Source organism: Acipenser ruthenus, chromosome 14 (assembly GCF_902713425.1).
Source record: "Acipenser ruthenus chromosome 14, fAciRut3.2 maternal haplotype, whole genome shotgun sequence".
Classification (NCBI taxonomy): domain Eukaryota; kingdom Metazoa; phylum Chordata; class Actinopteri; order Acipenseriformes; family Acipenseridae; genus Acipenser; species Acipenser ruthenus.
This window is the reverse complement of record NC_081202.1, coordinates 1,522,420-1,547,254: the sequence shown is the minus strand read 5'-3', so window position 1 is coordinate 1,547,254 and position 24,835 is coordinate 1,522,420. Positions and strand designations below refer to the sequence as shown.

The 24,835-nt window shown below is 49.0% G+C and overlaps 1 protein-coding gene across 4 annotated transcripts in view; it reads left to right on the top strand.

The window, feature by feature from the left end:
• Positions 1-24,443, top strand: part of hdac10 (histone deacetylase 10) — a 30,214-nt gene extending 5,771 nt beyond the window's left edge. For 3 of the 4 annotated variants that reach the window (XM_058985506.1, XM_058985504.1, XM_058985503.1), the window contains 20 exons: positions 2,731-2,797; positions 3,539-3,673; positions 4,172-4,268; positions 5,605-5,702; positions 6,031-6,135; positions 6,603-6,671; positions 7,669-7,795; positions 8,002-8,067; positions 8,983-9,042; positions 9,909-9,998; positions 10,358-10,464; positions 12,325-12,389; positions 13,221-13,446; positions 14,940-15,030; positions 15,574-15,659; positions 18,087-18,143; positions 19,220-19,301; positions 19,680-19,868; positions 21,820-21,982; positions 24,247-24,443. In XM_058985506.1, the coding sequence (XP_058841489.1) occupies positions 2,733-2,797; positions 3,539-3,673; positions 4,172-4,268; positions 5,605-5,702; positions 6,031-6,135; positions 6,603-6,671; positions 7,669-7,795; positions 8,002-8,067; positions 8,983-9,042; positions 9,909-9,998; positions 10,358-10,464; positions 12,325-12,389; positions 13,221-13,446; positions 14,940-15,030; positions 15,574-15,659; positions 18,087-18,143; positions 19,220-19,301; positions 19,680-19,868; positions 21,820-21,982; positions 24,247-24,254 (1,986 nt within the window). In that variant the 5' untranslated portion in view covers positions 2,731-2,732 and the 3' untranslated portion in view covers positions 24,255-24,443. The remainder of the gene's footprint in view (positions 1-2,730; positions 2,798-3,538; positions 3,674-4,171; positions 4,269-5,604; positions 5,703-6,030; positions 6,136-6,602; positions 6,672-7,668; positions 7,796-8,001; positions 8,068-8,982; positions 9,043-9,908; positions 9,999-10,357; positions 10,465-12,324; positions 12,390-13,220; positions 13,447-14,939; positions 15,031-15,573; positions 15,660-18,086; positions 18,144-19,219; positions 19,302-19,679; positions 19,869-21,819; positions 21,983-24,246) is intronic. The other variant, XM_058985505.1, reaches the window with a different exon arrangement.
• Positions 24,444-24,835: the final 392 nt, after the last annotated feature.

The window sequence follows — 24,835 nt, the reverse complement described above, 5'->3', positions numbered from 1 at the left end:
CGAAACCACGCAGGGATGCTACACATATAATAATAATAACAAAACAGACCTCGAAACCACGCAGGGATGCGACACATATAATAATAATAACAAAACAGACCTCGAAACCACGCAGGGATGCTACACATATAATAATAATAACAAAACAGACCTCGAAACCACGCAGGGATGCTACACATATAATAATAATAACAAAACAGACCTCGAAACCACGCAGGGATGCGACACATATAATAATAATAACAAAACAGACCTCGAAACCACGCAGGGATGCTACACATATAATAATAATAACAAAACAGACCTCGAAACCACGCAGGGATGCGACACATATAATAATAATAACAAAACAGACCTCGAAACCACGCAGGGATGCTACACATATAATAATAATAACAAAACAGACCTCGAAACCACGCAGGGATGCTACACATATAATAATAATAACAAAACAGACCTCGAAACCACGCAGGGATGCGACACATATAATAATAATAACAAAACAGACCTCGAAACCACGCAGGGATGCTACACATATAATAATAATAACAAAACAGACCTCGAAACCACGCAGGGATGCGACACATATAATAATAATAACAAAACAGACCTCGAAACCACGCAGGGATGCGACACATATAATAATAATAACAAAACAGACCTCGAAACCACGCAGGGATGCTACACATATAATAATAATAACAAAACAGACCTCGAAACCACGCAGGGATGCGACACATATAATAATAATAACAAAACAGACCTCGAAACCACGCAGGGATGCTACACATGTAATAATAATAACAAAACAGACCTCGAAACCACGCAGGGATGCGACACATGTAATAATAATAACAAAACAGACCTCGAAACCACGCAGGGATGCGACACATGTAATAATAATAACAAAACAGACCTCGAAACCACGCAGGGATGCTACACATATAATAATAATAACAAAACAGACCTCGAAACCACGCAGGGATGCGACACATATAATAATAATAACAAAACAGACCTCGAAACCACGCAGGGATGCTACACATATAATAATAATAACAAAACAGACCTCGAAACCACGCAGGGATGCGACACATATAATAATAATAACAAAACAGACCTCGAAACCACGCAGGGATGCTACACATATAATAATAATAACAAAACAGACCTCGAAACCACGCAGGGATGCTACACATATAATAATAATAAGAAAACAGACCTCGAAACCACGCAGGGATGCGACACATATAATAATAATAACAAAACAGACCTCGAAACCACGCAGGGATGCTACACATATAATAATAATAACAAAACAGACCTCGAAACCACGCAGGGATGCTACACATATAATAATAATAACAAAACAGACCTCGAAACCACGCAGGGATGCTACACATATAATAATAATAACAAAACAGACCTCGAAACCACGCAGGGATGCTACACATATAATAATAATAACAAAACAGACCTCGAAACCACGCAGGGATGCTACACATATAATAATAATAACAAAACAGACTTCGAAACCACGCAGGGATGCGACACATATAATAATAATAACAAAACAGACCTCGAAACCACACAGGGATGCTACACATATAATAATAATAACAAAACAGACTTCGAAACCACGCAGGGATGCGACACATATAATAATAATAACAAAACAGACCTCGAAACCACGCAGGGATGCGACACATATAATAATAATAACAAAACAGACCTCGAAACCACGCAGGGATGCGACACATATAATAATAATAACAAAACAGACCTCGAAACCACGCAGGGATGCTACACATATAATAATAATAACAAAACAGACCTCGAAACCACGCAGGGATGCTACACATATAATAATAATAACAAAACAGACCTCGAAACCACGCAGGGATGCGACACATATAATAATAATAACAAAACAGACCTCGAAACCACGCAGGGATGCTACACATATAATAATAATAACAAAACAGACTTCGAAACCACACAGGGATGCTACACATATGTTCGTTAGACCTGCTTTGTGCACTTGCGGGGAGACCTGCTCTCACAAATATTTTTTGTGCTGGTCAGAACAATTTCTTGTGAGGGTTTGGGCTATTTATTTTGGGGAGGCTTAGCCTGTGTGTTTAATAAATCCAACCAATTAAACCCTGGTCCTCAAGCACTATACCAGTTAATGATACCTGAACTTAAACAGAATGATACAGAAAGAAACCCACCATCTCCCTTTTTAAAAATCATAGAGTAATGGGATCTGTGAGCCTTTACATGTATTTGTAATACATGGGCAGTGAAGGGACCAGAGAAAGCCAGGTCCCTATCAGTTGTTGAAATAATACTCCTATTGCATAGCAGTTTCTCCCATTCCAGGTTTTACTGGGAACTTGATCCGCCCCAGTGTATAGGTAACAAGCTCAGGTGTGTCTTATTAAACGCATTGTAAAAGCAGGCATTATGAATGTGGAAGAGGAGATGGTGCACAAGCACAAGTAGAGCCCAGCTGTGTGTGTGTGCTGCTGAAATAGAGAGAGGATCATTCCTCTGGCATGCTGACCTGAGCAGCACTTGCACTGACATGCTGGCTGTGAAAAGAGGCCTTCCGTCTCCCAGCAGCTAATCTGCAGATGCAGAGAGAGGAGGGGAATCACTTTGCTAATCACAATGAAAGTTTGAACAGATGCACGTGTGTGTTTTCATTGCTCTCTTTTTTTTCAGAAATGGCTTCAGGATCAGCACTGATTTACGATGAGGAAATGACCCAGTATAAATTGCTCTGGGATTAGTGAGTGCTCTTTGTTGTCCTGTTTTATCTGTTTGTGTGTTCGTTTGTCACATCTCTAGCTTGATTGCTTTGTAACTGTTTACATCTTTCATGTGAGCTTCGTAAACCTGTCAGCATGTTCCATGCACAACATTTATATCTGTAACATAGAACCACGTGTTTGAAGCTGCACATTTACAATACTTGTACAGTTAAGCCTTATTGGTCAATATTATAACTGCTCACAGGAATCAACAAAGGTTAGATAAAACACATTGGTTTCATTCTTTTTTTTAAATGTATGTTTTAAAAAGTCTAAAATATAAATATATTTAAAACAATTCACATTGTGTTTTTATTTATCTCAAACTTAGACTTACTTAGACTGTTGCACTACCTTTATAATGAGAATTTTAAAGAACTATCCCTGGTCAGGTTTCGAAATAAGATTTCTATTGCACAGCAGTTTAACCCATTCCAGGTTTCACTACAAGCTTGATTAGCTACTGTATTTCTAACAAGCTCAGGTGTGTCTCATTAAACTCACAGTGAAACCAGGAGTGGATCAAACTGCTAAGCAATCAGAGTCTTATTTCCATCCCTGCTGGTTATTAAACTACTAATCCTTATCATTTTAATACATTACTTAATAAAAGGTCGTTCTGAAACACAGAGCTGGGTGCCGAGCTAGTGGGAGTGTCAAGACCTGCAGAGGCAGAGTTTGTTTGTGACGTAGTCAATGGTCTGTGTGTGTCTGTCCAGCCCTGAATGCAGTATCGAGGTTCCGGAGAGGCTGTGTGTGTCCCACACTGCGCTGAAGACCCAGGGCCTGCTGGAGAGATGTGTGTCTCTGCCGGTCCGCGAGGCCACAGAGGAGGAGATCCTGCTCGCTCACAGGTCAGTGCTGACAGCCATGCAGTCGTAACAGGGGTCAGGGACCGGCAAACAGGAGGGGACAGGCAGGACTTTCTGTCTCTTACCCTGACACACACGCAGGCTGTCTGTCGGTATGCCTGGAATCATCAAGACCTGTTCTATAAACCCATGCTGCTTTTTAATTCACCTGTCCTCTAAATTATTTGTTACTAGTTTGTTACGATTGCAAGGCTTTTCTTATTGTTTTTTTTTTTGTTTGTTTTTTTAAACAAAACCTTCAGAGGAAATACCTGTGGCAAGATGGCTGCAGTCTGATCAGTCTGACTCACACTGTCTTAATGCAGTCTGATCAGTCTGACTCACACTGTCTTAATGCAGTCTGATCAGTCTGAAACACACTGTCTTAATGCAGTCTGATCAGTCTGACTCACACTGTCTTAATGCAGTCTGATCAGTCTGAAACACACTGTCTTAATGCAGTCTGATCAGTCTGACTCACTGCTGTTCTCTCCCCTGTAGTGCGGAATACCTGGCAGCTGTGAAGACCACCCCCAGCATGAATCTGGAGGAGTTGCAAGCTTTCTCTCTGCAGTATGAGGCTGTTTACTTCCATCAGGTACAATCAGGACTCTTACACTGACAGAGGCTAGTGTCACTGCAGGAGCCGGGGGGCTGGGAGGGAGGCAGTGTGGTCTAGTGTCACTGCAGGAGCCGGGGGGCTGGGAGGGAGGCAGTGTGGTCTAGTGTCACTGCAGGAGCCGGGGGGCTGGGAGGGAGGCAGTGTGTTCTAGTTCACTGCAGGAGCTGGTGGGGCTGGGAGTGAGGCAGAATGGTCTAGTGTCACTGCAGGAGCCGGGGGGCTGGGAGGCAGGCAGTGTGTTCTAGTGTCACTGCAGGAGCCGGGGGGCTGGGAGGGAGGCAGTGTGTTCTAGTGTCACTGCAGGAGCCGGGGGGCTGGGAGGGAGGCAGTGTGGTCTAGTGTCACTGCAGGAGCCGGGGGGCTGGGAGGCAGGCAGTGTGTTCTAGTGTCACTGCAGGAGCCGGGGGGCTGGGAGGGAGGCAGTGTGTTCTAGTGTCACTGCAGGAGCCGGGGGGCTGGGAGGGAGGCAGTGTGGTCTAGTGTCACTGCAGGAGCCGGGGGGCTGGGAGGCAGGCAGTGTGTTCTAGTGTCACTGCAGGACCCGGGGGGCTGGGAGGGAGGCAGTGTGGTCTAGTGTCACTGCAGGGGCCGGGGGGCTGGGAGGGAGGCAGTGTGTTCTAGTGTCACTGCAGGAGCCGGGGGGCTGGGAGGGAGGCAGTGTGTTCTAGTGTCACTGCAGGAGCCGGGGGGGCTGGGAGGGAGGCAGTGTGGTCTAGTGTCACTGCAGGAGCCGGGGGGGCTGGGAGGGAGGCAGTGTGGTCTAGTGTCACTGCAGGAGCCGGGGGGGCTGGGAGGGAGGCAGTGTGTTCTAGTGTCACTGCAGGAGCCGGGGGGGCTGGGAGGGAGGCAGTGTGGTCTAGTGTCACTGCAGGAGCCAGGGGGGCTGGGAGGGAGGCAGTGTGTTCTAGTGTCACTGCAGGAGCCGGGGGGGCTGGGAGGGAGGCAGTGTGGTCTAGTGTCACTGTAGGAGCCGGGGGGGCTGGGAGGGAAGCAGTGTGGTCTAGTGGTTAGAACTGAGGGACGGGGAGGGAGGCAGTGTGGACTAGTGGTTAGAGCTGAGGGACTGGGAAGGAGGCAGTGTGGTCTAGTGGTTAGAGCTGAGGGCCTGGGAGGGAGGCAGTGTTTTATAGTGGTTAGAGCTGAGGGACTGGGAGGGAGGCAGTGTTTTATAGTGGTTAGAGCTGAGGGACTGGGAAGGAGGCAGTGTGGTCTAGTGGTTAGAGCTGAGGGACTGGGAGGGAGGCAGTGTTTTCTAGTGGTTAGTTCTGTGCATGCACTGTTTGATTAACCCTCTTGGCTTTGTTTATTCTAGAATATTTATCACTGTGCCAAGCTGGCGCTGGGGGCCACACTGCAGCTGGTGGACTCTGTGATGACAGGGAAGGTCAGGAACGGCATGGCCCTTGTGAGGTGAGACCTGTCTTTAACAGAACCTCACATGATTGCAGCCCTTATAAAAGTTTACCACAGGGTTCCCCCCATGCTTTTCCCTTGGTTATACCATGCATTCACTGTAGTTTACCCTGGTTTGCCATGCTTATTAATATGCTTTACTCTACCGCATAGTTCTTTCCAATGCTTACCTATGCTTTCACTACACTTTACTATGCTTTTACTATGGTAACCTTTTCTAAGGGAGTGTTTATAAAGCAGCTGAGAACGGGTGCCAGATGTAACACTCTAATGCAGTGGACACTTTGACGGGACGTTCTGCACTGACTGCTGTCTCTCCTTTCAGACCCCCAGGCCACCATAGCCAGCACAGCGCGGCCAACGGCTTCTGTGTGTTCAACAACGTGGCCGTGGCGGCGCACTACGCCAAGAGGAACTACAACCTCACCAGGTACGCCGTGGAAACGCCTTCACACTTCAACACTCTTTTAGAGGACGAATACAAAATAAACCTCCATTTTCAGCGTGTTCTCATTGCACATAGTTTCCAAGGCGAAAGAGTTCTAGAAGAAAAGCCAGTGCTGACGCCGGATACATTACTGATTACCTCTTTACTGTTCTGGTTTCATTTTTATACTGCCCAGGTTTCACTGCCCTTTGCTCCTGGGCCATGCATTGCTCTGTAGATTACTGACAGATTCATTACACATTAGAATTACAATATTACACATTGGAACACAGATTTTATTGAAACTACAAGGAAGTTCAGCGAGAATAAAAAGCATTGTGGAGAGGTCATGTTGAATGTGGCTTGTGTTGTTTTTTTAAATTGCTGTCTCAGTAAGATGAGTGTAATATTATGGGAGTGGTAGCCGCATATAAATAACAAAGCCCTTGTTGCTCTGCTCTTGCCCGCAGGGTACTGATTGTGGACTGGGACGTGCATCACGGCCAGGGGATCCAGTACTCCTTCGAGGATGATCCCAGGTGATACCCGCTGTCTCCAGCTTTACACACGCCTGCCCTTACTCTGCCCCTAACCCTAACCCTAACCCAGTACTCCTTCGAGGATGATCCCAGGTGATACCCGCTGTCTCCAGCTTTACAGACGCCTGCCCTTACTCTGCCCCTAACCCTAACCCAGTACTCCTTCGAGGATGATTCCAGGTGATACCCGCTGTCTCCAGCTTTACAAATTGCTAAGCAAAAGTCTTACTATCCCTGAAATCAACCCCTTAGTCAAGTGCACAAGTAGGACTTTCATCCTTGTTTTTTTTTTTTTTGTTTTTTTTTTAATTTAGTAGTCACCAATTGTTTTTATCATTTTCTCCCCAATTTGAAATAGCCAATTATTTTTAGACTCAGCTCACCGCTACCACCCCCGCGCTGACTCGGGAGGGGCGAAGACGAACACACGTGTCCTGTATTTAAATCCCCAGTGGAGGGTGCAGGTCTGATCTCTGAGTCTCTGTGTTCTCAGTGTCCTGTATTTAAATCTCCAGTGGAGGGTGCAGGTCTGATCTCTGAGTCTCTGTGTTCTCAGTGTCCTGTATTTAAATCTCCAGTGGAGGGTGCAGGTCTGATCTCTGAGTCTCTGTGTTCTCAGTGTCCTGTATTTAAATCCCCAGTGGAGGGTGCAGGTCTGATCTCTGAGTCTCTGTGTTCTCAGTGTCCTGTATTTAAATCCCCAGTGGAGGGTGCAGGTCTGATCTCTGAGTCTCTGTGTTCTCAGTGTCCTGTATTTAAATCTCCAGTGGAGGGTGCAGGTCTGATCTCTGAGTCTCTGTGTTCTCAGTGTCCTGTATTTAAATCCCCTGTGGAGGGTGCAGGTCTGATCTCTGAGTCTCTGTGTTCTCAGTGTCCTGTATTTAAATCTCCAGTGGAGGGTGCAGGTCTGATCTCTGAGTCTCTGTGTTCTCAGTGTCCTGTATTTAAATCCCCTGTGGAGGGTGCAGGTCTGATCTCTGGGTTTCTGTGTTCTCAGTGTCCTGTACTTCTCGTGGCACCGCTACGAGCACCAGCAGTTCTGGCCCAATTTGCATGAGTCAGACTACAATGCAGTGGGGAAAGGAAAGGGCGCCGGCTTCAACATCAACCTGCCCTGGAACAAGGTGATCCATACAAAATCTTACCACAGTATTTTTTAACAGTATTTTTGCATGTTTTTCCCATGGTTAAACAGTGCATTTACCATAGTTTAGCTTTATTTGCTATGTTTATCTTTATATAGTTTACCATGCCTCTCTCTGCTTTACAATGATTCCCATGCTTTCACTGTGCTGTATCACACGTTGGTAAACTGGGTCGTTGATTGCAGGTGGGGATGGACAATGCAGATTACCTGGCTGCGTTTTTCCACGTTCTTCTGCCAGTCGCTTACGAGGTGAGTCACAGTAATAATTAAATACAGAATGCTATTTGAAGTTACGCAGGCACGCCTGTGAGTCTTTGAATTAGTCTTCTGAGACTTGTGTTACTCCTTTTGTGATTTTAACTTTCACAAAGTGGTGCAAATCAGCATAAACATTTTGCCTAGGTTTCTGGCCAATTTCTGTCCTCTGTCTCTTGAACTCTTTCTTATATTGAGACAGTGTTTAATGTTATAATGCTCTACTCTGTCTGTCCTTCTTATATATATATATATATATATATTTCTTTTCTCTTTTTTTTAAAAATAATTTGGAATCTCCAATTGTTTTTTTAGCCCATTATCTCCCCAATTTGAAATGCCCAATTTCAAGCCTGGCTCACCGCTGCAACCCCTGCACTGACTTGGGAGAGATGAAGACAAGCATGCGTGTCCTTCAAAATGTGTGCCATCAGCCGTCCACTTCTTTTCACTCTGCAGGCCCACCATGCAGCTACCTCAGAGCTACAGTGTCGGAGGACAACGTAGCTCTGGGCTACTTGCAGGCAGGCCCACAGGTGCCAGGCCAGTCTACAGGGGTCGCTGGTGCGCGGTGAGCCGAGGACGCCCTGTCCGACCTAATCCCTCCCCACCCCGGGCAGCGCTCGGCCAATTGTTCGCCGCCCCCTGGGAGCTCCCGTCCATGGCCGGCAGTGGCATAGCCTGGACCCAAACCGGCGACCTCCAGGCTACAGGGCGCATCCTGTACTCCACACAGAGCGCCTTTACTGGATGCGCCACTCAGGAGCCCCCAGAACTCCTTCTTATATTGAGGCAGTGTTTAATGTTCTAATGCCCTGCTCTGTCTGTCCTCTGTCTCTTGAACTCCCTCTTATATTGAGACAGTGTTTAATGTTCTAATGCTCTGCTCTGTGTTTTTGTCCTTTGCAGTTCAGCCCAGAGCTGGTTCTGATCTCAGCAGGATTTGATTCCGCTGTAGGTGACCCGGAGGTAAGGTGCAAGGGGTTCTCGTGTTATTAAACCGTGCTTACAAAGTGTGGAAAGCCGTCACTTCCACTGGGAATCAATATCTAAAATAAAATAAGTTTGCAGTGGTTCTGAGTTGCTCCAGTGAGGTTTACTCATTGCTCATGCAGTTTGCAGTGGTTCTGAGTTGCTCCAGTGAGATGTACTCATTGCTCATGCAGTTTGCAGTGGTTCTGAGTTGATCCAGTGAGGTTTACTCATTGCTCATGCAGTTTGCAGTGGTTCTAAGTTGCTCCAGTGAGGTTTACTCATTGCTCATGCAGTTTGCAGTGGTTCTGAGTTGCTCCAGTGAGGTTTACTCATTGCTCATGCAGTTTTCAGTGGTTGTGAGTTGATCCAGTGAGGTTTACTCATTGCTCATGCAGTTTGCAGTGGTTCTGAGTTGCTCCAGTGAGATGTACTCATTGCTCATGCAGTTTGCAGTGGTTCTGAGTTGCTCCAGTGAGGTTTACTCATTGCTCATGCAGTTTGCAGTGGTTCTGAGTTGCTCCAGTGAGGTTTACTCATTGTTTTCTTTCAGCTTGCTTGGAGGGTTATGTTGTCTGGCCATGTGGGTAAGCTTCCTGATTCTAGATATCATGTGTCACTGTGACCTTTCAGCTCTGCTGGCTCCTCCTGCATCTATACTAATGAACATCAAAGCATCCAAGAAAAGCCATTAAGAGAGATCTGGAGACACAAAGGGAATACACTTCAGCATTGGGCAGTACTCTTAGTGAACTCACAATATAATAACATGGAACTGGTGTCACAGGGTTAGGAAAATCCTGTGTTAGCGTTGTAGGAGAAACTGAAGATCGCTGTCTGTCTGTCTGTCTGTCTGTCCCCAGGGGCACATGAGTGCTACCCCACAATGCTTTGCTCACCTGACGCACCTGCTGATGTCACTGGCTGGAGGGAAGCTGTGTGCTGTGCTGGAGGTGAGTGACAGTTCAGATGCACACGTGCACAGAGAGCTGAGGTTCCACCTGCTCTACTGCACAGAACACCACTGCCGTTTCACCTTAGAATTCTTCTCTTAGAGATTCATTCTAATTCTTATACTTATGAATTGGTTTTAACACGATACTGTGCAGGGCCTCCTAAGAAACAAAGCCGCTTGACAGGCGTTTCTACAAAATGGTGAAAGTTTGTGTATTTGATGGCAACGGTATTAAAATACACCACTCTTGTGATCATTAAAACAGACTCCATTGTCTCGTTCTCATATGTGTTGTGGTGCTGAGGAGGCAGCATGGTATTTGGAGTGTTTGAACCCGAGTCTGCCCCCTGTGTATAGGGGGGATATAACCTGGACTCCCTGTCCCAATCTGTGTGCCAGACAATGAGGGCGTTGCTGGGAGACCCCGCCCCCCCACTGTCTGGATTAGCAGCCCCCTGCGTGAGGTGAGTGTGCGGGAGACCGGCCAGAGGCTCTGTCTGTCTGTCTGCATTTTTTTTAAAATGTCTATTTGCATGTCAGTGTTTCCCTGGTTGTGTGTGCATGCTTACAAAAATGTAATTTAACATTATTAAACTCAGCTGTGTTTCCTGCTAGTTTTAAAATTACATTTGTGTTTCTGTGCATGTGAGTGTGTGTTTGCCTGTTTGTGTGCATGCCTGTGTGTGTATATATATATATATATATATATATATATATGTGTGTGTGTGTGTCAGTGCTTCATGTGTGTTTGTGGATACTGGCAGTGCTGTAGTGACAGTAATCTCTCTCTGTCTCCCTCTCAGTGCTGTAGTGACAGTAATCTCTCTCTGTCTCCCTCTCAGTGCTGTAGTAACAGTAATCTCTCTCTGTCTCCCTCTCAGTGCTGTAGTAACAGTAATCTCTCTCTGTCTCCCTCTCAGTGCTGTAGTAACAGTAATCTCTCTCTGCCTCCCTCTCAGTGCTGTAGTAACAGTAATCTCTCTCTGTCTCCCTCTCAGTGCTGTAGTAACAGTAATCTCTCTCTGTCTCCCTCTCAGTGCTGTAGTAACAGTAATCTCTCTCTGTCTCCCTCTCAGTGCTGTAGTGACAGTAATCTCTCTCTGTCTCCCTCTCAGTGCTGTAGTAACAGTAATCTCTCTCTGTCTCCCTCTCAGTGCTGTAGTAACAGTAATCTCTCTCTGTCTCCCACTCAGTGCTGTAGTGACAGTAATCTCTCTCTGTCTCCCTCTCAGTGCTGTAGTGACAGTACTCTCTCTCTGTCTCCCTCTCAGTGCTGTAGTGACAGTAATCTCTCTCTGTCTCCCTCTCAGTGCTGTAGTGACAGTAATCTCTCTCTGTCTCCCTCTCAGTGCTGTAGTGACAGTAATCTCTCTCTGTCTCCCTCTCAGTGCTGTAGTGACAGTAATCTCTCTCTGTCTCCCTCTCAGTGCTGTAGTAACAGTAATCTCTCTCTGTCTCCCTCTCAGTGCTGTAGTAACAGTAATCTCTCTCTGTCTCCCTCTCAGTGCTGTAGTAACAGTAATCTCTCTCTGTCTCCCTCTCAGTGCTGTAGTAACAGTAATCTCTCTCTGTCTCCCTCTCAGTGCTGTAGTGACAGTAATCTCTCTCTGTCTCCCTCTCAGTGCTGTAGTAACAGTAATCTCTCTCTGTCTCCCTCTCAGTGCTGTAGTAACAGTAATCTCTCTCTGTCTCCCTCTCAGTGCTGTAGTGACAGTAATCTCTCTCTGTCTCCCTCTCAGTGCTGTAGTAACAGTAATCTCTCTCTGTCTCCCTCTCAGTGCTGTAGTAACAGTAATCTCTCTCTGTCTCCCTCTCAGTGCTGTAGTAACAGTAATCTCTCTCTGTCTCCCTCTCAGTGCTGTAGTGACAGTAATCTCTCTCTGTCTCCCTCTCAGTGCTGTAGTGACAGTAATCTCTCTCTGTCTCCCTCTCAGTGCTGTAGTAACAGTAATCTCTCTCTGTCTCCCTCTCAGTGCTGTAGTGACAGTAATCTCTCTCTGTCTCCCTCTCAGTGCTGTAGTGACAGTAATCTCTCTCTGTCTCCCTCTCAGTGCTGTAGTGACAGTAATCTCTCTCTGTCTCCCTCTCAGTGCTGTAGTGACAGTAATCTCTCTCTGTCTCCCTCTCAGTGCTGTAGTAACAGTAATCTCTCTCTGTCTCCCTCTCAGTGCTGTAGTAACAGTAATCTCTCTCTGTCTCCCTCTCAGTGCTGTAGTGACAGTAATCTCTCTCTGTCTCCCTCTCAGTGCTGTAGTGACAGTAATCTCTCTCTGTCTCCCTCTCAGTGCTGTAGTAACAGTAATCTCTCTCTGTCTCCCTCTCAGTGCTGTAGAGTCCATTCAGAATGTCAGGGCTGCACATCAGCAGTACTGGGGCTGTCTCAGCCAAGGTAAGAGCTGGATGCTCTCACAGACTGCACACTTCTCTGTTTTCATCTTTGATGTTCCAGGTTAAAAAGCCACTCGGGAGCTCCATAGAAATCTTGCTTGAACAGGGGTCCCTGAGTGGCTTATCCAGTTGAAGAGCTGCCACAGGATGAGTCACACAGCTTGGACAGCGCTGGTTCGTGTCCAGGCTCTACAAAGAGGCTAAACTTTGCTGGGGACTCCGAAGGGGGCGTCGCATTGGCTCTGACGCTCCCAGGGGTAGGGATGGGAAACCGGCAGGGACTTATTCTCCTCATCACAGAACAGTGAACCCTACTGGCCAGACACAGAGCACATTCACAGTGGATAAGAAGCAGGGCTGCTCTCTGTTCTCTGGGATCAGCAGCCCCGCCCACCTCTGCTCTGGATTGCTCAGTGTAAAAGCGATTCTAGCTTTAGGCTTGTGAGATGCTCACACACCCTCAGAACATCTGTGCTGTGTGGGGACATTTCAAATTGGAGAAAAATAAATCAAAATAATAATTGGTCACTCTACATTTATAAAAATAAATAAAGAAAGAAAGAAAGAAATCCTGCTTGAACAGAAATTACAAAACTGCAACTCTTTATAGTTGGAAACATTCTTTGCAGTTTTGCTGCAGTCAATATCTTGCATCTTACATATCTCTCCCTTCCCCCTCATCTCTCCCTTTTCATTTTCTGCACTAAACCCTTTCTCCCATTTTCTCCTCTTCCCTCCATACTCTTTCTCCCTATTCTTTTCTCCACCTCCACACCCTCCCTCTCTCCCTCTCTTCACCCTCTGTTTCTATGAAATTTCTCTTGCCTCTCAGATCTGCTCCCTGTCTCTGAGCCCAGCACAAAACGCCTCAGGGAGGGGGGTGAGGAGGAGGAGTCTAACAGGCAGAGTGCTGTGGAGTCTGCACAAGCCCCGCCCGCAGCTCCCCCGATGAGGACCGCAATAGCGACCCCTGCAGGACAGGAGAGATCATCACTGGAGCAGAGCCTGAGGGTGGAGGGGAGCCCAGCCACACTGGAGCAGGCTGCCAGGTGCATCAGGTCTGAGAGGAACTTCTCTGCGCTCTTGAAACGGCACCACACCACACGAAACAGCAGCTGTACAGACACAGCATGCACACCCGCAATGCTTTTTATAAAAACATGTTGCATTGTAAAATGAAAAGGCTATACTAAATTATACAGCAACTACGCACAACTAGAAATGCTAAAAGAAACTTAAGATCAATGACAAGCATTTTGACAATTGGGGGAAAAAACATTGAATGAATTATGTTTGTTTTAGTATTTATACATTTATCTCTGGGTGCGAGCGTGCACGCTGCTCACAGGCGCTGCCCTGGGTGTATGAATCCTCACACAGCCTCTCTCTGGGTGCGAGCGTGCACGCTGCTCACAGGCGCTCCCCTGGGTGTATGAATCATCACACAGCATCTCTCTGGGTGCGAGCGTGCACGCTGCTCACAGGCGCTCCCCTGGGTGTATGAATCCTCACACAGCATCTCTCTGGGTGCGAGCGTGCACGCTGCTCACAGGCGCTCCCCTGGGTGTATGAATCCTCACACAGCCTCTCTCTGGGTGCGAGCGTGCACGCTGCTCACAGGCGCTCCCCTGGGTGTATGAATCCTCACACAGCATCTCTCTGGGTGCGAGCGTGCACGCTGCTCACAGGCGCTCCCCTGGGTGTATGAATCCTCACACAGCATCTCTCTGGGTGCGAGCGTGCACGCTGCTCACAGGCGCTCCCCTGGGTGTATGAATCCTCACACAGCCTCTCTCTGGGTGCGAGCGTGCACGCTGCTCACAGGCGCTCCCCTGGGTGTATGAATCCTCACACAGCCTCTCTCTGGGTGCGAGCGTGCACGCTGCTCACAGGCGCTCCCCTGGGTGTATGAATCCTCACACAGCCTCTCTCTGGGTGCGAGCGTGCACGCTGCTCACAGGCGCTCCCCTGGGTGTATGAATCCTCACACAGCATCTCTCTGGGTGCGAGCGTGCACGCTGCTCACAGGCGCTCCCCTGGGTGTATGAATCCTCACACAGCATCTCTCTGGGTGCGAGCGTGCACGCTGCTCACAGGCACTCCCCTGGGTGTATGAATCCTCACACAGCATCTCTCTGGGTGCGAGCATGTACACTGCTCACAGGCGCTCCCCTGGGTGTATGAATCCTCACACAGCCTCTCTCTGGGTGCGAGCGTGCACGCTGCTCACAGGCGCTCCCCTGGGTGTATGAATCCTCACAGCGCCTCTCTCTGGGTGCGAGCGTGCACACTGCTCCCAGGCGCTCCCCTGGGTGTATGAATCCTCACACAGCCTCTCTCTGGGTGCGAGCGTGCACGCTGCTCCCATGCGCTCCCCTGGGTGTATGAATCCTCACACAGCCTCTCTCTGGGTGCGAGCGTGCACGCTGCTCACAGGCGCTCCCCTGGGTGTATGAATCCTCACACAGCCTCTCTCTGGGTGCGAGCGTGCACACTGCTCACAGGAGCTCCCCTGGTTGTATGTATCCTCACACAGCCTCTGTTTCCTCAGGGGTGCTGCCCTGAAATCATTGGAGGATGAGAAGGTGCTGTGTTCCTTGGGAAATCTCTTTGCAGTCTTGGATAAAATAATGAAAAAGGAGGTAAACTGGACCTTGTTTTAATACACAGTAAATAGGAGGGAAAAAAATGGTGTTAATGAAAACAAGTAAATAGCTCTGAGAATCAACACCCCCGTTTCCACATCCACAGAGCAGTTTATATAACAGGGGTTCTACTGTGTGTTTCAATACAACAGTGTGCTGGCTTCACAGAAGCCTAGTTCAATACAGTGGCACTTTCAACGAAAACAGATAAAAACATGTTTGTTTGCACTGCGCTGTGTATGCAAATCCTGCATGGAGGCACAAAGATGGTTACTATGTTGTGATGGGTGGGGTGAACTCTTATCCAGTGTCTGATGTAATTATTAACCCCAGGACTGTGAAAGCTATGTTTCAGGTGGACTCTTATCCAGTGTCTGATGTAATTATTAACCCCAGGACTGTGAAAGCTATGTTTCAGGTGGACTCTTATCCAGTGTCTGATGTAATTATTAACCTCAGCATTGTGAAAGCTGTGTTTCGGGTGGATGGTGGTAGATCCTGTCCTGTAAGCCTTGTGTAACTTTAGCTCTGTTCCCGCAGGTAAGGAACGGGTTGTCTGTCGTTCCAGATCTTCCTACTGCAGCCGCCTGCGCCGCTGGCCACGCAATCAACTCCGAGACTGACAGGTGCCCCGTCCTCTAAATAATACCACCTCTCACATAGGCACTATGATACTGTTCCTCTCTTATATCTGCATGAACAACTCCTGCTAGTAACCCTACTGACTCACAGGTGAGACCGCTTCATGCTGTGATGAGAAGTGCCAGCAGTTATTACAGAACAGGTTTAGCAGGGTCTGCTTATTCAAACTTCTGACACTTCTGACAATAATATCTCTAAACAAGGAGGGTTTGAAGCCCAGTGCTGGTGTGAGGTGTGTAACTCTGCCTCCCTGTGTTTCAGAGTGCTGGTGTGAGGTGTGTAACTCTGTCTCCCTGTGTTTCACAGTGCTGGTGTGAGGTGTGTAACTCTGCCTCCCTGTGTTTCAGAGTGCTGGTGTGAGGTGTGTAACTCTGTCTCCCTGTGTTTCACAGTGTTGGTGTGAGGTGTGTAACTCTGTCTCCCTGTGTTTCACAGTGCTGGTGTGAGGTGTGTAACTCTGCCTCCCTGTGTTTCACAATGCTGGTGTGAGGTGTGTAACTCTGCCTCCCTGTGTTTCACAGTGTTGGTGTGAGGTGTGTAACTCTGTCTCCCTGTGTTTCACAGTGCTGGTGTGAGGTGTGTAACTCTGCCTCCCTGTGTTTCACGGTGCTGGTGTGAGGTGTGTAACTCTGCCTCCCTGTGTTTCACAGTGCTGGTGTGAGGTGTGTAACTCTGCCTCCCTGTGTTTCACGGTGCTGGTGTGAGGTGTGTAACTCTGCCTCCCTGTGTTTCACAGTGTTGGTGTGAGGTGTGTAACTGTGCCTCCCTGTGTTTCACAGTGCTGGTGTGAGGTGTGTAACTCTGCCTCTCTGTGTTTCACAGTGCTGGTGTGAGGTGTGTAACTCTGCCTCCCTGTGTTTCACAGTGCTGGTGTGAGGTGTGTAACTCTGCCTCCCTGTGTTTCACAGTGCTGGTGTGAGGTGTGTAACTCTGCCTCCCTGTGTTTCACAGTGTTGGTGTGAGGTGTGTAACTCTGTCTCCCTGTGTTTCACAGTGCTGGTGTGAGGTGTGTAACTCTGCCTCCCTGTGTTTCACAGTGTTGGTGTGAGGTGTGTAACTCTGCCTCCCTGTGTTTCACGGTGCTGGTGTGAGGTGTGTAACTCTGTCTCCCTGTGTTTCACAGTGCTGGTGTGAGGGGTGTAACTCTGCCTCCCTGTGTTTCACAGTGTTGGTGTGAGGTGTGTAACTCTGCCTCCCTGTGTTTCACGGTGTTGGTGTGAGGTGTGTAACTCTGCCTCCCTGTGTTTCACGGTGCTGGTGTGAGGTGTGTAACTCTGCCTCCCTGTGTTTCACAGTGCTGGTGTGAGGTGTGTAACTCTGTCTCCCTGTGTTTCACGGTGTTGGTGTGAGGTGTGTAACTCTGCCTCTCTGTGTTTCACAGTGCTGGTGTGAGGGGTGTAACTCTGCCTCCCTGTGTTTCACGGTGTTGGTGTGAGGTGTGTAACTCTGCCTCCCTGTGTTTCACAGTGCTGGTGTGAGGTGTGTAACTCTGCCTCCCTGTGTTTCACGGTGCTGGTGTGAGGTGTGTAACTCTGCCTCCCTGTGTTTCACAGTGTTGGTGTGAGGTGTGTAACTCTGCCTCCCTGTGTTTCACGGTGTTGGTGTGAGGTGTGTAACTCTGCCTCCCTGTGTTTCACAGTGCTGGTGTGAGGTGTGTAACTCTGCCTCCCTGTGTTTCACAGTGTTGGTGTGAGGTGTGTAACTCTGTCTCCCTGTGTTTCACAGTGCTGGTGTGAGGTGTGTAACTCTGCCTCCCTGTGTTTCACGGTGCTGGTGTGAGGGGTGTAACTCTGCCTCCCTGTGTTTCACGGTGTTGGTGTGAGGTGTGTAACTCTGCCTCCCTGTGTTTCACAGTGCTGGTGTGAGGTGTGTAACTGTGCCTCCCTGTGTTTCACGGTGCTGGTGTGAGGTGTGTAACTCTGCCTCCCTGTGTTTCAGAGTGCTGGTGTGAGGTGTGTAACTCTGCCTCCCTGTGTTTCACAGTGTTGGTGTGAGGTGTGTAACTCTGCCTCCCTGTGTTTCACAGTGCTGGTGTGAGGTGTGTAACTCTGCCTCCCTGTGTTTCACAGTGTTGGTGTGAGGTGTGTAACTCTGCCTCCCTGTGTTTCACGGTGTTGGTGTGAGGTGTGTAACTCTGCCTCCCTGTGTTTCACAGTGCTGGTGTGAGGTGTGTAACTGTGCCTCCCTGTGTTTCAGAGTGCTGGTGTGAGGTGTGTAACTGTGCCTCCCTGTGTTTCACAGTGTTGGTGTGAGGTGTGTAACTCTGCCTCCCTGTGTTTCACAGTGCTGGTGTGAGGTGTGTAACTGTGCCTCCCTGTGTTTCAGAGTGCTGGTGTGAGGTGTGTAACTCTGCCTCCCTGTGTTTCACGGTGTTGGTGTGAGGTGTGTAACTCTGCCTCCCTGTGTTTCAGAGTGTTGGTTGTGTTCCTGGGGGATGAGGAGGTTCCGCTCGACATCACAGAGGACGGGTGAGAGATCTGCTTGAGTTCTTTACAGCGCAGGTTAGGATGCAGTCACACTATTGCACTCTCTGATTTCTTTTCCACAAATTGAGCAGCCAGCTACTCTAACCAGAGACGTAACCCCAGAACACATCTTTATTCTCCCTATTGGACACTACCAGCAGCAACTACACTTACAATATCACTGAGAGTGTAGATCTGCACTCAGCATGAAGCCAGCAGCAACTACACTTACAATATCACTGAGAGTGTAGATCTGCACTCAGCATGAAGCCAGCAGCAACTACACTTACAATATCACTGAGAGTGTAGATCTGCACTCAGCATGAAGCCAGCAGCAACTACACTTACAATATCACTGAGTGTAGATCTGCACTCAGCATGAAGCCAGCAGCATCTACACTTACAATATCACTGAGAGTGTAGATCTGCACTCAGCATGAAGCCAGCAGCAACTACACTTACAATATCACTGAGAGTGTAGATCTGCACTCAGCATGAAGCCAGCAGCATCTACACTTACAATATCACTGAGAGTGTAGATCTGCACTCAGCATGAAGCCAGCAGCATCTACACTTACAATATTACTGAGAGTGTAGATCTGCACTCAGCATGAAGCCAGCAGCATCTACACTTACAATATCACTGAGAGTGTAGATCTGCACTCAGCATGAAGCCAGCAGCAACTACACTTACAATATCACTGAGAGTGTAGATCTGTACTCAGCATGAAGCCAGCAGCAACTACACTTACAATATCACTGAGAGTGTAGATCTGCACTCAGCATGAAGCCAGCAGCAACTACACTTACAATATCACTGAGTGTAGATCTGCACTCAGCATGAAGCCAGCAGCAACTACACTTACAATATCACTGAGAGTGTAGATCTGCACTCAGCATGAAGCCAGCAGCATCTACACTTACAATATCACTGAGAGTGTAGATCTGCACTCAGCATGAAGCCCGTCTGTGTGCCTCTGTTCAGAGAAGACACTGTGCTCATTTACTGTAACTTCACAGCACTGCAAACAGCAGCCTGCAGGTCTGCTTCTCTGATCCCATGTGTTTCTCTTTCTCAGTAAAATCCTGCTGGTTCAGATCTGCAGTACAGAACCAGCAGAGAGGCAGTCTAAGTATCACGTTCCTGTTTGCTTGAAGAAGGTACGTGTTGAAGCAAACTTCAATTCAACGAAAAAGGCTTTTTAATATCTTTAAAAAAAGAGAGAGCTTAGTATTTCTAAATTCAGCGGTATTGTTATGGATGTTAATTTGTCTTAAGAGATTGTTTTGTTTTTTTACCTGCTGGTCCCGTCGATTTAGGGAGGTTTCACTCGGAGTGTTTAAGCATGCGTTACAGTATTTCTTTATTGTATTACCCTTATAAAAGTTTCCCCATAGTTAAAGCACTGCAAAGTGTAATAAAGCACAGTTAAAGCGTGGTAAAGCATAGGTGAGCATTGTAAAGAATAGTGAGGTATGGTAAAGCATGTTAGGGTTCCTCTCTGGTGTGTGTCAGTGCTGCTGTGTGTTCCTCTGCAGGAGAGCGAGACGCGAGGCGGGTTGCTGCAGGTTCTGTTCACTCTGGTTCTGCCCGTGGCGTACGAGTTCGGTCCTGGCCTGGTGGTGACGGCACTGGGGGGCGGTACTGGGGGGGACTGGGCAGCTCAGGCTCAGCTCACCAGCCTGCTGCAGGGGCTGGCAGAGGGCAGGGTCCTGGCTCTCATACAGGTAAGGGGCAGAGACACTCACTGGCTTCCTCTGTGCACGAGCTACACTAACTGCATGCTTATCTGTAAGGGTTGGGTGGCTGTGAGCTACACTGACTGCATGCTTATCTGTAAGGGTTGGGTGGCTGTGAGCTACACTGACTGCATGCTTATCTGTAAGGGTTGGGTGGCTGTGAGCTACACTGACTGCATGCTTATCTGTAAGGGCTGGGTGGCTGTGAGCTACACTGAATGCATGCTTATCTGTAAGGGTTGGGTGGCTGTGAGCTACACTGAATGCATGCTTATCTGTAAGGGCTGGGTGGCTGTGAGCTACACTGACTGCATGCTTATCTGTAAGGGTTGGGTGGCTGTGAGCTACACTGAATGCATGCTTATCTGTAAGGGTTGGGTGGCTGTGAGCTACACTGACTGCATGCTTATCTGTAAGGGCTGGGTGGCTGTGAGCTACACTGACTGCATGCTTATCTGTAAGGGTTGGGTGGCTGTGAGCTACACTGACTGCATGCTTATCTGTAAGGGTTGGGTGGCTGTGAGCTACACTGAATGCATGCTTATCTGTAAGGGCTGGGTGGCTGTGAGCTACACTGACTGCATGCTTATCTGTAAGGGTTGGGTGGCTGTGAGCTACACTGAATGCATGCTTATCTGTAAGGGTTGGGTGGCTGTGAGCTACACTGACTGCATGCTTATCTGTAAGGGCTGGGTGGCTGTGAGCTACACTGACTGCATGCTTATCTGTAAGGGCTGGGTGGCTGTGAGCTACACTGAATGCATGCTTATCTGTAAGGGTTGGGTGGCTGTGAGCTACACTGACTGCATGCTTATCTGTAAGGGCTGGGTGGCTGTGAGCTACACTGACTGCATGCTTATCTGTAAGGGTTGGGTGGCTGTGAGCTACACTGACTGCATGCTTATCTGTAAGGGTTGGGTGGCTGTGAGCTACACTGACTGCATGCTTATCTGTAAGGGCTGGGTGGCTGTGAGCTACACTGACTGCATGCTTATCTGTAAGGGCTGGGTGGCTGTGAGCTACACTGACTGCATGCTTATCTGTAAGGGTTGGGTGGCTGTGAGCTACACTGACTGCATGCTTATCTGTAAGGGTTCAGTGGCTGTGAGCTACACTGACTGCATGCTTATCTGTAAGGGTTGGGTGGCTGTGAGCTACACTGCATGTTTATCTGTGGCTGCCTCTGATCAAGCTGCTTGTATTTCTCACACACTCTTTGCTGTGTCAGGCTGTCTGTCATACAAAGAGTGCAAGAGTATGAAATACACATAACATCATTAGAGGCAGTCATGAACACTTAAAAACATTTAAGTCATTAAATCTTTTTATTTTGTGAAAGGCCAACAATTTAATTGAGCTTTATTTGTTTGATCACATTTATTCATCATTCCAGTTTGACCACAAGTAGAGCTTTTGGTCATCACGACACAGTCTGCATGAATTATGGTCTTAATACCTGGTGCAATCCGATTAATGAACAAGAACTAGAAACTGGAGTGCAAAGTGTATCGTTTTCTCAAAGAAAGGAATACAACAATTTGAATGTTTTAAAAGTAACAAGGAAGCAGGGGAAGCAGCTGGTTGGCTAATGACAGGAAATAAGGCTTTAAAGGGTGGGAACTATTTCTCTTTCCAAGTTCTAAATGACCTAGGAAGTGCAAAACTACCTGAAACCAGGACTTGCAACCCTACTGTACTATCAGATCATACACATTTGCTTTAACGTGTTTCTTTCAAAACTGCACATTCAGACCTACAGCATACTGAGTAGCCAACAAAACCCAAACAAGCTTCCCCAGCCTCTGGCTTTGCATGCGTGTTGTTGGGTATCCCTGGATCCACTGAAGTCAGATCAGGGCTGGTTGCACCAGGACTCTGTCTTCACCAGCTGATCACACTCAATGCCTTCATCGACTCAAAGACGTATCCTTCTACCCAGCAGGACTCGGAGGCGCAGGCTGTGGGGCCCATCGGGAGCTCCTTGTTGGGGGACCCGGCCCCTGTCCTGGGGCCACAACCAGCTCCCTCACGGGAGGACGCTTGTGCGGTGGAGAGACAGAGGCAGCGGCTACAGCAGCACTGGGGCTTGGTGCAGGCAGCAGGTGAGGAGCGCAGTCACGCTGCAGCAGGTGAGGAGCGCAGTCACACTGTAGCAGGTGAGGAGCGCAGTCACGCTGCAGCAGGTGAGGAGCGCAGTCAGGCTGCAGCAGGTGAGGAGCGCAGTCACGCTGCAGCAGGTGAGGAGCGCAGTCACGCTGCAGCAGGTGAGGAGCGCAGTCACGCTGTAGCAGGTGAGGAGCGCAGTCACACTGCAGCAGGTGAGGAGCGCAGTCAGGCTGCAGCAGGTGAGGAGCGCAGTCAGGCTGCAGCAGGTGAGGAGCGCAGTCACGCTGCAGCAGGTGAGGAGCGCAGTCACACTGCAGCAGGTGAGGAGCGCATTCACACTGCAGCAGGTGAGGAGCGCAGTCAGGCTGCAGCAGGTGAGGAGCGCAGTCACGCTGTAGCAGGTGAGGAGCGCAGTCACGCTGCAGCAGGTGAGGAGCGCAGTCAGGCTGCAGCAGGTGAGGAGCGCAGTCAGGCTGCAGCCGGTGAGGAGTGCAGTCACGCTGCAGCAGGTGAGGAGCGCAGTCAGGCTGCAGCAGGTGAGGAGCGCAGTCACGCTGCAGCAGGTGAGGAGCGCAGTCACACTGCAGCAGGTGAGGAGCGCAGTCAGGCTGCAGCAGGTGAGGAGCGCAGTCACGCTGCAGCAGGTGAGGAGCGCAGTCACGCTGCAGCAGGTGAGGAGCGCAGTCAGGCTGCAGCAGGTGAGGAGCGCAGTCAGGCTGCAGCAGGTGAGGAGTGCAGTCACGCTGCAGCAGGTGAGGAGCGCAGTCACACTGCAGCAGGTGAGGAGTGCAGTCACACTGCAGCAGGTGAGGAGCGCAGTCAGGCTGCAGCAGGTGAGGAGCGCAGTCACACTGCAGCAGGTGAGGAGCGCAGTCACGCTGCAGCAGGTGAGGAGCGCAGTCACACTGCAGCAGGTGAGGAGCGCAGTCACACTGCAGCAGGTGAGGAGTGCAGTCACGCTGCAGCAGGTGAGGAGTGCAGTCACGCTGCAGCAGGTGAGGAGCGCAGTCAGGCTGCAGCAGGTGAGGAGCGCAGTCACGCTGCAGCAGGTGAGGAGCGCAGTCAGGCTGCAGCAGGTGAGGAGCGCAGTCACGCTGCAGCAGGTGAGGAGCGCAGTCACGCTGCAGCAGGTGAGGAGCGCAGTCACGCTGCAGCAGGTGAGGAGCGCAGTCACGCTGCAGCAGGTGAGGAGCGCAGTCAGGCTGCAGCAGGTGAGGAGCGCAGTCAGGCTGCAGCCGGTGAGGAGCGCAGTCAGGCTGCAGCAGGTGAGGAGCGCAGTCACTCTGCAGCAGGTGAGGAGCGCAGTCACGCTGCAGCAGGTGAGGAGCGCAGTCACGCTGCAGCAGGTGAGGAGCGCAGTCACGCTGCAGCAGGTGAGGAGCGCAGTCAGGCTGCAGCAGGTGAGGAGCGCAGTCACGCTGCAGCAGGTGAGGAGCGCAGTCAGGCTGCAGCCGGTGAGGAGTGCAGTCAGGCTGCAGCAGGTGAGGAGCGCAGTCACTCTGCAGCAGGTGAGGAGCGCAGTCACGCTGCAGCAGGTGAGGAGCGCAGTCACGCTGCAGCAGGTGAGGAGCGCAGTCACGCTGCAGCAGGTGAGGAGCGCAGTCACGCTGCAGCAGGTGAGGAGCGCAGTCACGCTGCAGCAGGTGAGGAGCGCAGTCACGCTGCAGCAGGTGAGGAGCGCAGTCACGCTGCAGCAGGTGAGGAGCGCAGTCACGCTGCAGCAGGTGAGGAGCGCAGTCACGCTGCAGCAGGTGAGGAGCGCAGTCACGCTGCAGCAGGTGAGGAGCGCAGTCACGCTGCAGCAGGTGAGGAGCGCAGTCACGCTGCAGCAGGTGAGGAGCGCAGTCACACTGCAGCAGGTGAGGAGCGCAGTCACACTGCAGCAGGTGAGGAGCGCAGTCAGGCTGCAGCATGAATGCGTCGTGTTTAGGGTATTTCTTATCATGACGGAAATCAAACTCTTTGGATTATTTTCTCAGAATATTGCATTGAGAACAACAAGGTGTCAAACAGACTATGGCTGAGTGTGGATGTGTGTTCTGGTATTTATTCATTTTTTGCTCCCATGTAAAGTTAGCAGTTTGTGTTTTTGAATAACTATTAATGAAGTCACATCACATGATGGTTTTCAATTGTCCTAAAAAGCCGCTGTGTACTAACACTGGAGCAGAGTGAGTTTATTGAGGAGTGAAGTCCTGTTCATCTCTATTGAGGTCATGCATTGGCTCATTTGTAGTCTTCTGCTGTTTTCTCTTCCCAGTTAAATAAGCGCAGACGTGTCCTCCGACAGGCCTTGAGAACTCTGCTCTTCCTGCTGACACAGCAGCTGCTCCACCGTCATCCAAGCACCACAACATATTTCTGATATTGGTTTCTGCCTTTTGGGAAAAAAAGGGCTATTTTGCAGCACACTGTTATTTGTACTTGCACAAATAAAATGCAATGTGTTTGACATTATCCAAAGCGGAGCTGTGCACTGTAACTTATTGTATTATTTTCCTTTGAGTCCTTTTGCAACTTTAGAGGAGTCTCTTGATGTGTTAGATGAGTTCTTCATGAACTTTTAGACAAGGCTGTGTGTAATTTTTAGACGAGTCCCTCTGTAACTTTTAGACAAGTTATTGTTCATCTTTTAGAGTCATATAATAGTAGTACAGTATTTCATGTTAGATTTCAAAATGTCATGCTTTATCACACCACTTCCTCTAATGATAATACAGAATATACAACGTAGTGTACTGTATGCAAGCTTTATCACACCACTTCCTCTAATGGCAGGTTTGTATTTGATTAAATACATTTGGATTTCAGATTCTATTCCTAAACATAATTGGAAGATATTTCATGTG